The sequence below is a fragment of the Lampetra planeri genome, unplaced genomic scaffold (assembly GCF_965212315.1).
Source record: "Lampetra planeri unplaced genomic scaffold, kcLamPlan1.2.h2 scaffold_647, whole genome shotgun sequence".
Taxonomy (NCBI): Eukaryota; Metazoa; Chordata; class Hyperoartia; order Petromyzontiformes; family Petromyzontidae; genus Lampetra; species Lampetra planeri.
In genome coordinates, this window is record NW_027615470.1 from 1 (window position 1) to 13,562 (window position 13,562).

Below are 13,562 nucleotides of genomic sequence, written 5' to 3' on the forward strand. Positions count from 1 at the left end.
AGAAAGCAAGATAAAATGTGTATTTAAGTCTAAAACAGAATAAAACATGTACTCAATCAATTCAATTTTGTGAAAAAAGAAATATTAAAAACCAAGAGCAAGAAAAAAAAAAAACAACAACCCCAGAATTAAAACAAGAGAGAGTGTTAAAAGATATGAACGCTGCTTGAGACTGTGTTTTCTGTATGTGTTGTCTGAATATAACAGCACGTATTCAGTAGTTTGGAACAGAATGGAAGATCAGAGAAGAAAATGTGTGTGTGTGTGTGTGTGTGTGTGTGTGTGTGTGTGTGTGTGTGTGTGTGTGTGTGTGTGTGATGGAGAGAGGATGGGAGGGAAAACACCTGTGCAGAGAAAGAGAGAGGGCGTGAGGAGGAGGAGGAAGGAACGGGGCAGGTGATATTTAAACCACTAGCAAACTCTCTCCCCCATCCATCTCTGCCTTGGCTCCGTCCCCGGCACCTCTTCAAAGACAAAGGAGGACTTCCATCAACACTCAGGTACAACAGGCGGCACACACGTCAATGAACTTTCTCTCCTGGATGGGATGAATATTTTCTTAAAGTAAATGAGGAGTGGGGGATTTGGAAGAACAGCTGTGGACGTTCAACTAACACTTATGTTCTGTTTGGAGGGGGGGGGGGTTCCCCCACCTTACAGTTTGTTGCTTTCTATTCATGTACAATCTCTGGCAAAATTACTTTAAAATGTTTTAACAATCCATGTAAACTAATGTCGTGGGTATTTCTGGCAAATGAAGGAATAAAGTCATTATTTTATGCAAAAACAATGCCACTGATGACAGGTATGAGAGTAAACAGATGACTCTGCACTCTTACACCAGATGTAACCATTGATCATCTGTTCAGTGACCATATTACTGCTTCATTAACTTTGCAATGCGCATATGAATTATTACCATACTCAATATTGTGTTACTGATGACATCTTCGTCTCCATGGCGTCCTATTGTATTGTGTCAGTCACTGAGACGGACGAACCCCTATAGATTTTCCAGTTGGCCCTGCTGCGGTGTCCGCTCACCTCCTCTTTTGTCTCCACTGCCGACAGCTCTGACCTCTGGCACCCTGCAGCAATGAGAGGCGATAACCAGCGACCGTAGTTAACAAATCAGCAGTGACCCCCCCGGGTTTGCGTGTATATGACAAAAAAATAATTAGTTGTACTTTTAAAATGTATATTGTATTAAAACAGAAGCGTGCAGCGACTCACTGAGAGTGGAAGCGGATGAGTGCCCTGGGCTCATCAACCACCTCAGGTTACCTGGCCACTTTGTTTCGGAATGAGATAACCAGCAAGTTAGCGTTTCACTTCCTGTGTCCGTTTTGAATGATTGGACGGGAGACGATTTTTAAGTGTAAAATGAATCGTTACGTGCATTTGCAAGCTGCTGTTTCACCCCCCAAACGCATTGACAGTGACCTGTCTGTGTGTGTGTGTGTGTGTGTGTGTGTGTGTGTGTGTGTGTGTGTGTGTGTGCGTGTGTGCACAGTCTCTGCTCGAGGCCGGCACGGCAAGCTCCAAGATGCCAGACACAATGTGTGTAAGACAGTTTGACTGACAGCCTTTCCAAAGCTATCCTCCATCTTTCCACCCAAACGTCTGCCTGACATGTAAACACCAGTAAGGTCTTCGACTCTCACACATTCGGTCGGTAACGACCTCTGAACTACACACACACACACACACACACCACACACACACACACACTACAATAGTCGCCCTCCTCAGTTTCCTTCCCTTCTTCCCTCCGTCTGTCCGAGTGACGTTGTCGTGCTGGTGGCTTCACCCTTGTGTGCTATGTGACCGCACATGCAGCTGGGGCTGGAGCGGGCATTTTGTGGCAGAATCTGACCTTTTGACCTTTTCTTTTTCCAGCATGTCCAAGGAGCCCCTCCTCCAACCTGGAGAGTGCCATGCAGATGCTCATCAAAACCTTCCACAAGTACTCTGGGAAGGAAGGCGACAAGTACACACTGAGCCGGGGGGAACTGAAGGAGCTGCTAATAGAGGAGCTTGGCAGTTACTTAGGGGTAAGAGTGGTGTGTGTGTGTGTGTGTGTGTGTGTGTGTGTGTGAAGGTAGTAAACTAACACATAAATATGTGTAGATGCTTTGACACACGCGTGAAGGTATGTGCTCACATACTTAAACACACTTGTATGGACAGGCCTGTGTGCGGATGTATGGATGTATGCCCCCCCCCCCCCCCCCCCCCCCCCCCCACACACACACACACACACACACAACAGAGAGCACATTCTTAACTCTCACTGTGTTCCCCGCTGACAGAACTCCAAAGATAATGAAGCCGTTGAGAAGGTGATGAACGATTTGGACGCCAACAATGACGGGGAGGTGGACTTCACCGAGTTCATCATTCTGATGGGCGCCCTCACGGTCGCCTGCAACGACTTCTTCCTGGAGTTCAAAACAGACGAGAAACCGAAAGACAGTGGGTCGGCGGAGAAGAAAGATTGAGTCAGTGCGAGGGAGGAGGGGGGTGGGTGGAAAGCAGGAGGTGGAAAGACGGCGAGAGGGAGAAGAACTGTAAATCAGAGGAGATAGGGGACAGAGTGGTTTTACGCAATCAAAACACTGCAACTACACGTCATGACGAGGACAAAGGGAAGCGGCCCGACAAATAGTTTTGGGTTCACGGAACACAGGGCACTAGACAGGATGGTGTTTTCACTCTACAACTGTTTTTCATGCCACGGCACATCCAGAGCTCGTCGTACTGTTCTCAGACAGCACGGGGGTTTACTTCTTTCACATGTTTGGACTGTTTGAGCTCTGAATATGGAATGTGGAAAGAAGGGAAATTGGGATTAGCGAAGGATTTGAGCATTTCTTGCACACCGCGTAATTTATGAACATATAACACAGTACATGCACATTCAGTACATACAGTACATATATCGTATTATTGTGTACTCAGTGTTGAACAATAGAATGTGATTATTTCCTCCTTTCTTGCGCCTATTTTGTAATCTTTTTTGGTAATGAGCCATGCACTCTTCAAAACATTAAACATTTAACCAACTATTAGATGTTTGGTCCTGCATTCTTAAAAAGCCTCTACGCTGCCATTCATAGACACGTCGAGTTGAATGGCACAGCGAGAAACAATGTCAGCAAACTGGGAGTGTGTGCTGCTGTGTGAGTGTCCACGTCTGCCTGTGTGCATCTGCGCGCGTGTGTGTGTGTGTGTGTGTGTGTGTGTGTGTGTGTGTGTGTGTGTGTATTGGGGATTCCCACAGAGTAAACTGCTCCAGCGCTCACATCCTGCCAACAATATCCTGCAAGTCTTGTTCCACGAGGCGAGATATAAGCTGACCCAGATGTTTGAGTTGGAAAACCTCTTCAAAAGAGAGAGACACAGCATGGGGGGAGAAAGAGAGCGAGAAAGGAAGAAAGAAAGAGAGAAGGAGAGAAGGAGAGGCAGAGTGAATCCATATTATGGAATATAACAGTCAAGTATGTAACTTGGAAAGCAGCGCTATAATCACAGAGGAATGTTGGAGTTGCAGTGACTTACTGTCCCTCTCTCTCTCTCTGTCTCTTTCACTCTCTTTCTCTCACACACACACACACACACACACACACACACACACACAGTCTCTGTAAACCAACACCTCCCCTCCACCTCTGTGGCGTGTACAGCTGCTCGTCCGTTTTACAGTGTGACAGAGGAGGAAACGCTGGGCGGCTGAATCCTCTCCTCCACTTCAGCGTGTAATTGTGCTTGAACACAACTCTTCTTACCTCCAGAGATATTCCTTCACTGACTCCAGGTCAGCCGTGGTCCATGGGCGGGATCCACCCTCCCTGCCTTCATTCCTCAGCCCCAGGGCCTATTCTGATTGGCTGGTTTGAATATCTGCGCTTTGCATGCACTGCCTGCAGATAGGTAAACAGCTCTAAACAGTTTCTCTCTCGCCTGAAAGGAAGCAAACAACCTGCTTTGGCAGTTATCAGCTGCAGCTACCTGTTTCTCATTCCAAAGGACCAATAAATCAACTACTTTCAAACACAGCTAAGAGGAGAGAGATAACATAAAACAAACAGACACATGAAGGTTGAAACACCACAGAAGCTCTCATGGGAGACAAATATTCTCTGAGATCTCTAGCTTCAGGTGTATTAGTCAAAAATAAAAGTGTTCCTTAAGTCTAGGAAAAGTCAAAAAACACAAGGTCATTCCTGTGAAAGTTCCTTACTACACATACAGATCTGTAAGAGTGGAAAAGAGGATTTCAGCCCGTTCGCCGTTACCCCCCACCAAGGAGGTTATGTTTGTGTTTGTTTGTCTGTTATCAAAATAACTCCAAAAGTCATGAATGGATTTGAATGAAATGTTCATAAATGCTGATGATGGACCAGGACCAGATGTTCTGGAACCATCTGGATCCAGAAATCTGTTGAAAGATTCTTCCTCATTGTCACATGGGGACATATTCAGCAGACGTGTCTAGAACTCCACAACAGCAGCAGTGGACTGTCTCTGTGGACCAGTGATTAGTGGGTCTGTCTGTTGACACAAAGGTCGGGGGTTGGAGCCCACCCAGGGACGGAGGTTTGTTTTTTGTTTTACGAAGAAAATTAAGAACAAAATGGAAAAAAAATAGAGCTCAAAATGCATGATTAATGAAACAAGGTTGCTCATGATATTGTTAATATTAGTCTGACGTTAATATTTGACTATTAGTGAAAAAGGCATGTTTTGAGGATCTATGAATTTATTAGAGTAGATAAAATGAATGTACGACAATAATATTGGATGGATATGAGCTGCTTGACGGAGGTCTGTGCTCTCAGAGAGCTTTTCTAGTTTCTATTTTTTAATTGTGGACATGAATTGATCATCCCAAACAGAGCTCTAATCCAAAGGAACAGTCATCTCAACAGCTGTGAGATGATAAATGTGGGAATATTATGTTGCTCTTCCAATAAACATTGATTTTGGAGGACTTTGCTGGAATGTACGAGGTCCAGAGGGGAAATAGCTCACTGAAATGTGACAGGAGGCCCCGATTCAGTGTTGAACGATTATAATTCATAAGATTAGACATTTTTTTATGGAAAAATCTTAACACCCACGGCTGAGGAGTCAGGTTGACCACGGACCAACCAGTGGTTGGTTGGATTTTGTGAGGTTTCAGGACCAGTTAAAATGCACAATGTGTGCAATCTACCACTGTTTGATGTAAAGACTATATCAACTGCCTTAATAAGTTGCACTCAAAAAGTCTCACACACAGCTGAAACGAGCGTGAACTAAAAAACAAAGGCGTAGCCTGGAGCAACTGAAGACTTGTGGGAGCACTTTGAGAAGATCAAGCGACAGCCAGATGTCAAGCCGCCATGTCCGTCAGGCAGTCAGGTCACGCTGACACACAAGCCTGAGAGGGCCCGTAACAGCGTGAGATTGGGAATGAATCTCTGTGATAATTAAATGATTCATTCACGCAGTCAGGAGCATCAGTGGCCCCAGGTCCAAATCACTTATCATCATATCATGTATATATCATGTATCATCTAATTCCGTTCCAGGTGTATCTATCGTTCCCTCACGGGGAGAATTTGAGAAGGTCTGCTTTCCCTCAGGTTCATGAAATCCATCTTGATAGAAGGCCGCAGGGAGGCCTTATGTCTGCAGCTCGCTGCCAGGAGGAGTCAGGCAACATATTCATTACAAGGACTTGGCATTCCTAATTCATAAAGAACATGCTTTCATGTCACATAACGCTATCTCATAAGCCTCTGCAAGACGTCGAGGGAACAATGGGAGAGGTAGCTGCACACGACACATGCATTTCCTCTGGCATCGTCGGGCCACCCCACCTCCCTGAATGTCAACGCAAACGCCGGAGCGAACAATGAGAGCGTCCTCTGAGAGAGTCAAGGGAGAGCAGGTGACAGACACATATCAGCCTCGGATAACACAGACGAGGTGAGGGTGGTAAAGGAGAGGGGACCAGCGATACGAAAGAAAAGGAGGGTAGGAGAGAGGGATGGTGTCAATTGCTGACATTAAGTGTCCTTGACATGGGTGCAGTGATACTACTCTTACTCTTTGTCTGTTTTTAGTGCTGCGTTTACCCTGAATCCATACAAAGCAGCTGGGGTGCTCATTGGTACATAAGATGTTTGTCCCCAACTTGATCCACAGCTAAACCTAATCTCCCAGATAGACCTTTCCACGTAACCCGGCATAATCATCCCTCCCTTTTAGCAAAATGGAGCGCTAAAGCTTCAGACAAATTACTGAAACCACACGTAAGCGCTCGCATTTAAAGATTCATTACGCTCAAAAATGCCCCCATTCAGTCATTTCAGCATCTTTTGAAGAGGCCGGTTGCACAGGGGACATTTAGACGCTCTGATCATTCCCTGGCAGAACAGACATCCTCACGCTGTTGATTTATTGGGATCAGAGAGAAACTCACCAGAGATTTCCAGCATTTCAACTTTTATTATAATCTGCTTCACAATGTTGGAGCAACAGGCCCCCACGGATAAAAAGACACGTATAGCAGGTGTGAATCCGAGAAGAAATTCAAGGGCTTTGCCAACAACTGAGGAGACATGGGGAAAGTGGGTGAACATATACTATCAAACAGTATTTGACTGTCAGGCTGGGCCATCCCAGTGGATTCCCCAGTGTATCACTTGATTCACGTGAAAGGTTTCAGTTAGAATACATATACAAAGAAAGGTAAGCGTGGACAGTGAATAGACCTTTCAAACAGTTTGTGTGTCTCGTAGCACCAGTGGGAATAAAAAGCCTTCATTTCCCTGGAGGACAGAAGTCAATATCCAAAGTAGAGGAGTGATGCGATTTACTTGTAAATAAGATCTTTCGTTTCTTACTACAAATCATGATACTTTTCAGGTTGGAAAGGCCCTTGGAGAGTAAAACATCATCAAGTTCAGTGTGAAGCTTTTATTGCTTCATTGAATGAAACACACACACACACACACACACTCCAACAGATTCAGTGACAAATCAGACAGACCCAGCAGACAACTGATCTGAAAATCAAGGTTGAAGTGGAACATCAGCTCGTCAAGACAAACACATCCCGCTGTGAAGCCACTGACCCGTGAAGCACATTGCATCAGGGTGAATCACTCTGCCTTCACAGTGGAGATAATACAGAGGAGGCAACTCCCTTCTTCACAGTGAAACCGATCCTCAGGGGACAGGGAAACTAACAAGAACAAAAGCATGAATCAGAACGCTGCTGCAGGGCATCAATAAAGAATAACTGATCTTTGTTCATATCTCATCTTAACAAGTGGAATTACATGCTTATATGCACAGATTTTATGAACTGTAAACTTCTAGGAAAGAGGAGGATTCTTTGTGTTCTTTTGTGTGCCAGTTGTAGCAGCACATCATCCACCAGAGGGCGGAGGTGAGCTGGAAACGGATGAGTTTCTCCTCGTATTCAAAGTTCTTGCTGTTTCGTTGTGAATCTCACTCAGCAACACCGACAAAAACAGCTTGACAAAAACAGCACAGTGTGCCAGTCCCATCCCATCCAGGTCAGTCACATTTAGCCGTCAGAAGCGCCTTCAAACATCGTTCAGCTGACGAAATAGAATCAAATACAAACTAGGGTCTAAATTCACACAACTGAGACTTGCAGCGAGAGATACAGCAGCGTTAGTACCCACTGAGTTTCACTGATCTGAGATTTCTAGAGGCTTTTTGTCCACAAAGACCCGTTCGTGCTTTAGTTGAGCTGTGGTGGAGCTAATGGACACGGGGCACTGGGTGCAGCAGGGTCATGTGTTCGGCGCCGTCGAAAGGCAAGCCGTTGACAGCAGTAGTGGTGCACCACCTCTGGGATGCTGGGGAACACACAGCTGCTCTGGTCCAGGGTGTAGCCGTTTTCTTTAGTCCTGCGCAACGATGATGTGAACACAGCCTTGACTTGTCCTGAGTCCCACAGAGCAGAGGGAAGAAAAGACACAAAACCACAGAGTTTACCCACAATCCAAAGCTGTTTCAAGAATGATGTATCCTCTGATCAACATGAGAAGGCACCACAAATGTACGCATACACAAATACACCCTTGGCATGTTCTGGAACCATCGAAAAGAGTAGTTTAATACAGCTGTCAGGTTCACAACTGGACACGGGACTCTTTCATAAACCACAGCGTGTGAGCAGAAAAGTATGTGAGATCAATAAGTCATCTCTCAGGAGGACACAGAAACACATGCACTTGCAGGCTGCACTCACTTGAGGGCGATGGAGTACTTGCTGTTGTCGGATTCACTGTTCCTGACCAGGAAGCTGGCCTCTCTGCAGGACTGCAGCTGAAACTCCGCCTCCTGGCGGGTCACACAGCCATGGTACCAGCTGAGACATGGGTGGGAGTGTAAGTACATCTGTTGTTGATCTAGTGTACAGTCTCCACTCATGCTTGAATATCCTTAAGTCTTACATGGCGCTAAAAGAAAACACATGTACTGGAATAAATCCAAATTGTCTATTTGTTTTTACGTGGAACTAAACTCAATACTAGTGTGTGTAGAATTTCAGAAAAGGTTGTCATCATTGGGAGGGCATTTCGGCATTTTTTGGGACAAGAACCAAAATGTTGTTTTTCTGAAATGAGGGTGGGTGTGGTGGATGGAATACAATGACATCATCCAGTTTTTCAAGGTGGGGGACCACGGCCAATACCATGAGGAATAAGGACAAATGTAATTCCCTGAACCGTGTGTCCGGTAAGTGTGAAGAAATGGCGATAAAGGAATTACAGGAAGCTATCGACGATAACACTGCTTATGTCTGGGTTGTCACTGGACGGGGAGATGATTTCCTCAAGGTGGTCATTCCCTGAACATGCCCCCCACGGACTACAGCTACGTTCTCCTACCTCTGTTTCTCCAGAGGCAGTGTGGGGTCGACACAGCACCCGTCCGTGTCAGCAGGGCTGCTCCCGGGGGAGCTGCAAGACGACAGCGTCTGGGTGGACGATCTCAGGATCTTCTGAGTCCAACTCTTCTGTCTGGTGTGCTGATGCTGCGTCGCCTGTGCTGGTGGATGCTGGGGCTGCCTGTTGAGGGTGAGATGAGGTGTCTCATCTTTGGCCGGCCGCTCCGTGCTGTCAAAGTGCGCTGTGGGATGAGGAGAAAAGATGTGGATCCATGTACAGACAAGGCTGTGTCCGTATTTAACCACACGTTAATGCACAGACACAGACAAGCTCTCCATCTGTTTACAACATCTTCTGTCCGTCTTGTAATAAAACGTCAAACGTCAAATGTACCTGACAGCGTTTTGACGATGTGCTCCTTCTTCCACTCCCAGGGCAGCTCGTACTCAATCGAGGGACGGAGGTCCAGTTCAGGCCGCGAGATCGCCGTCTTTTCAGTGTTGCTGCATCCCTCATATGGAACGTCATAAATCTGTGAGGGCGCCTGCTGACCCCCATCCACTGCGACCTCACTCCCCTCCACCGGCAAACACACTTTCAGCAGGTCTTTGGAGCCCCGACGACGGATCTCTGAGAGAAGAAGAGAAGAAAGGGGATAAAAGGCGCCAGGAGCTCAGGAGGTTGGCGGTTTGAACGCTGCTCCATCCTAGTGGTGTCCTTGTATTCTTGGGCAAAACATGTTGCCCACATTGCCCCATATGAATGTTTGATGGTGGTTGGAGAGGGGCCAATTGGCAGCTGTGTTTCCGTCCGTCTGCCCCAATGTGGAACAATAATGTATCCATTGTAAAGTCTTTCAGTGTCCATTGACCTACCTGTGTCATCGTCATGTGGAGGAATGGGACGACAGTCCACGAGCCCCCCTCAGTAATCTCAGTCATTCTCTGCATCATGACACCTCCCACTTACTGTCGCTGGTATTCTTGTAGTCATTGTTCAATGACAGGGTCTGTTGCACGGTGATGTATGATGTTTACATTTTTGTTTAGTGCCTTTCTTAAAGCCCTGAATGGACTGACCCCCTCCAGGCTAGAAAAAGTACCTTTCGTCAAAAGCTTTTGACTCTTTTTCCTGTGTGTCACCGATTCATCTGATATTTTGTTTCTGCTTCTTAAATTGTAAACTGTTTAGCACTTCGGTCACCATGAGCTATTTTTAAATGATTAATAAATACATTTGATTTGATTTCTACCTTGGTTTCCAGACACTGTCATAGGCTGGCGGCGGGGCTGCCATCAACCAGTTGTGAAGTGTTTTCTTCACAACTCTGAACAACAACATCTGGGTATTTGTCTGATGTACAAGATGTGAATGTGGTGACTGATGTATGATGAGTGTTGACAATGACAGGCAAGAAAACTGTCCCACACTCACAACCCTCTGAACAGAATGACATCAGCCTCTTGCTTACTTCCTAGAGGTGATTTAAGCCTCGTAAATTGACTCTGTCACATCATCACATCCTCTGCAGTCCTTTCTGAGGAGGCCTGGAAGTAACACAAGCACTGATTGAAGTACAAATCTACTACAGAGCCCAGTAATACAACCGTGTCCCATTCACAGCTGGTCATTGTGTTAAAACAATGGAGTGATTGATTGAAAGGTCGAGAGAACGTGTGATTGGACGATGAACCACCAGCCTTCCTGGATGCTGGGAAGTTGTGATAAATTGTCAAACAGGCCCATGTCGGGGGTTACAGAGATCTGAGGGGGGGGGGGGTGCTGAAGGCCAACTTCCTTTCTAGAGAATAGTACCAGGAAACAGAGACAGGAAAGAGGAAGCAGGGGCAGGAAGCTGCACCCATTGTCCGAACGCAGCAGTGTTGCTGTGGCAACCCCATGGGGTGCAGCGAGCACTAGGGGAACGAGTTCATCACCACCAGGCAGCCTGGTGAGACTGGAAATGTGACTCCTGTCAGTCACACAGGGGTTATATGTTGGAAACCAGAGGTGAGGGTGCAGCGAGGGGAGGATTTAACAGAACCTGTCTGCTGACAACAGTCTCACCGGTGATCATCTGCTGGGCGTCGTAGGGCTCCATGTAGCCATCGTTCTCTCCCACCCTCTCTGCCTCCCGTTGCTCTCTGGTCTTCTGAGCGTCAAAGGGGTCAGCATAATCCTCAAGGATGATCACCTGAGTCAGGGGACACAACTTTCAAATATAGAAAGGATTCCAACCGAAATCACTGTTTTTTACTTCATTATCAACAGTGGTCTACAAATGTGAACATGATTGAAACCGCTGGTGAGTGGTCCCGTCTGAAAATGGCAAACAGAAGTAAAATCTTTCTTTCTTCATGTATTATTCAAAAAGAAAGTTAAAACATGACAGGTTAGTGACACGGTTTATTTCAGAGAATGTTTTGTCCTGTGCCTCACCAGTCATTCATTGTATTCTGCTTTTTTTTTTACAAGCCCCTCTACCAGAAGACAATAGCCGGCTGTAAAATGAAGTGGCCTCCACTTCACTTCCAGTTGTATCTTCTTGCCAATGATTTGCTGGAAGTTGTAGCTCTTTGAATAAATTAGCAGATGTCTGACTCAGTGGACAGATTAGATGAGAGGCAGTAACTCAAACAGGTCTTAGCAGTAGATATCTGACTTTGTCCAGTCTAATTACACATTTCCTCCTGTTGGACGAACTTCCTGATTGTTAGGAATTCAGAAAAGTTGAGGGTAAATTCACTCACTGTGGAGCTTGACTGTATATACACAGAGGCTGCAAACGTGATTCTGATAAAATCTACTCAACTTCTGAAACATAACCCCCCCCACCCCAATTTTCCTCTCTTATCTGTCTTTTTTCACACCATCTCTGTACTATCACCTCAGTGTGTTTCTGTTCTTATTCTCTCTTTTTTCAAAGCCAAGCTCATGGGGGCTTGGGTTAGCACCTGAGTGTCAAATAACAGAACGCGTTTTATAACACGATAGCTGTCACCAGGGGGCCTGAGTGCGGCAAAGGGGGAGGACGGGGTGAAGGGGCCGAGGCCTCATGTCTGACCACAGCTTTGTACTGAAGGTGAGGAAGGTGGGTGTGAGAGCGACGGGTGGGGAGGAAGAGAAAGAAAGATAGAAAGAAATACTGGGAGGAGTGGAAACAATGGGGAACGGAGACAAAGGGGAGAGTGCAACACAAACAATAATATCCACTTTCAGGGTTTGGACAGGATCCTTGTTAGATATAACACCTTGTGTTATTTTCAAATGGAAAGGAGATTACTTCAGATTTGTTTGAGGATTGAATGTGACCTTTAGGTCTGACGACAATCGGTGAACTCATGGTGATCAGACGGGCTCATTAAAAAAAATAAGTAGGATATGAGAGGGACTGTGAACTAGATACTAATATCACAATTTTATAGTTAAACATAAATTGTACCTGAGGAAAAAGTACTTGACATAGATCATGTTCAGAGGAAGTAGATGAAAGATGTTATTGTTTCATCTTATTAAACTGTTAATATGAATATATCTAGGCAGACACTGAAAAGATGTATCTTTCTTAAGTCTTTTACTTTGGTGGTACCAAAATTGTATTTTGAGTGCAGTATTTCAGTAAATGTCTTTACGCTCAAACCAGTGTCCAACTGGCAACTGCTGAAGCAATAAATACAACTTGTACTTTTGTTTATATATTAACAACACGCTCAATAATAAACTACTGCGTTTCTAAAATGAATACAAGACCATTTGGAACAGGATGAAGAAGCTGCGGACCTGTGTGTATCGTGGAGGACACGCTCCCACTGATGTTGGGGACCATGTACAAATGAACACTCACTGTGTCTGTTTTGCTCTGAGCTCCTTTCTCGGCGTCAGGGGGCATCTGGTTGCCGACGTTGGGGGTCTTGTCCTGCTGGTCCAGTCGGATCAGCCGGTTCATGTACGCGTTGGACGAGCAGCTTTTCGCGGACCTGTGCTCCTCGAACACCGGCTCAGCTTTGGAGTTCTTACGACCTTTCCCGGACAGCAGGCTGTCCCAGACTTTCCCATCTTTCGAGGAGGTGCCGCTGCTTCTGCTCAGGTCGATGGCCGAGTTCTTTCGGTTTCTCCCGGAGAGGAGAGAACCGACTCCTCCTGCGGGGTCCGCAGACGAGTTCTTGCGGGGTTTGGAGCCTGTTGCTCTGGTACCGATGCTGGCCACCAGCCCGGTTCTGCTGGCTCGAGGCTGGGAGCCGGATTCGGAGGCTGAGCGGATTCTGTCAGCACCGGTCTTCAGGTTGATGGGGAACTCCTTGAACCACTTTGCCATCGTACCTGCAGACCCCCACACCTCCGTCTAAAGCATGTCATCAATGCTTTAAATCCACGTCAGGTGCCAGGTGCACTTCACAAACACCCCATCCAGGATTTGTCTGATGACTGATCGTTTATTCCCTTTGAATGAGCAGATGTCTTCGGAGTGGGAAGATCCGAAAGAATGCAAAGATTTTCTTGCTTGTGATTTGTGGTCCCATTCCCAGGATGACTTCTCTGGTCTTTAACAGCCTTCCAGTGTCACAGTGGGGCTGACTGAGTGTGAAGGGTGGGGGCATCTCAAGTCAACAAGGGGGTTGGCAGGACCATAGGGGGGGCGGT

At 46.2% G+C, this 13,562-nt stretch overlaps 1 protein-coding gene and 1 pseudogene across 1 annotated transcript; one reads left to right on the top strand and one right to left on the bottom strand.

Moving 5' to 3' along the window:
* Positions 1–1,899: 1,899 nt before the first annotated feature.
* LOC144741665 (protein S100-A1 pseudogene) lies at positions 1,900–2,501 on the top strand (annotated as a pseudogene).
* A 5,284-nt stretch (positions 2,502–7,785) lies between these two features.
* LOC144741662 (SH2 domain-containing adapter protein E-like) lies at positions 7,786–13,236 on the bottom strand. The gene is given in 9 exon segments (XM_078624168.1): positions 7,786–7,845; positions 7,847–7,933; positions 7,935–7,971; positions 8,279–8,398; positions 8,922–8,978; positions 9,021–9,162; positions 9,315–9,551; positions 10,989–11,115; positions 12,766–13,236. Coding segments are annotated over 9 exon segments (1,338 nt in total).
* Positions 13,237–13,562: the final 326 nt, after the last annotated feature.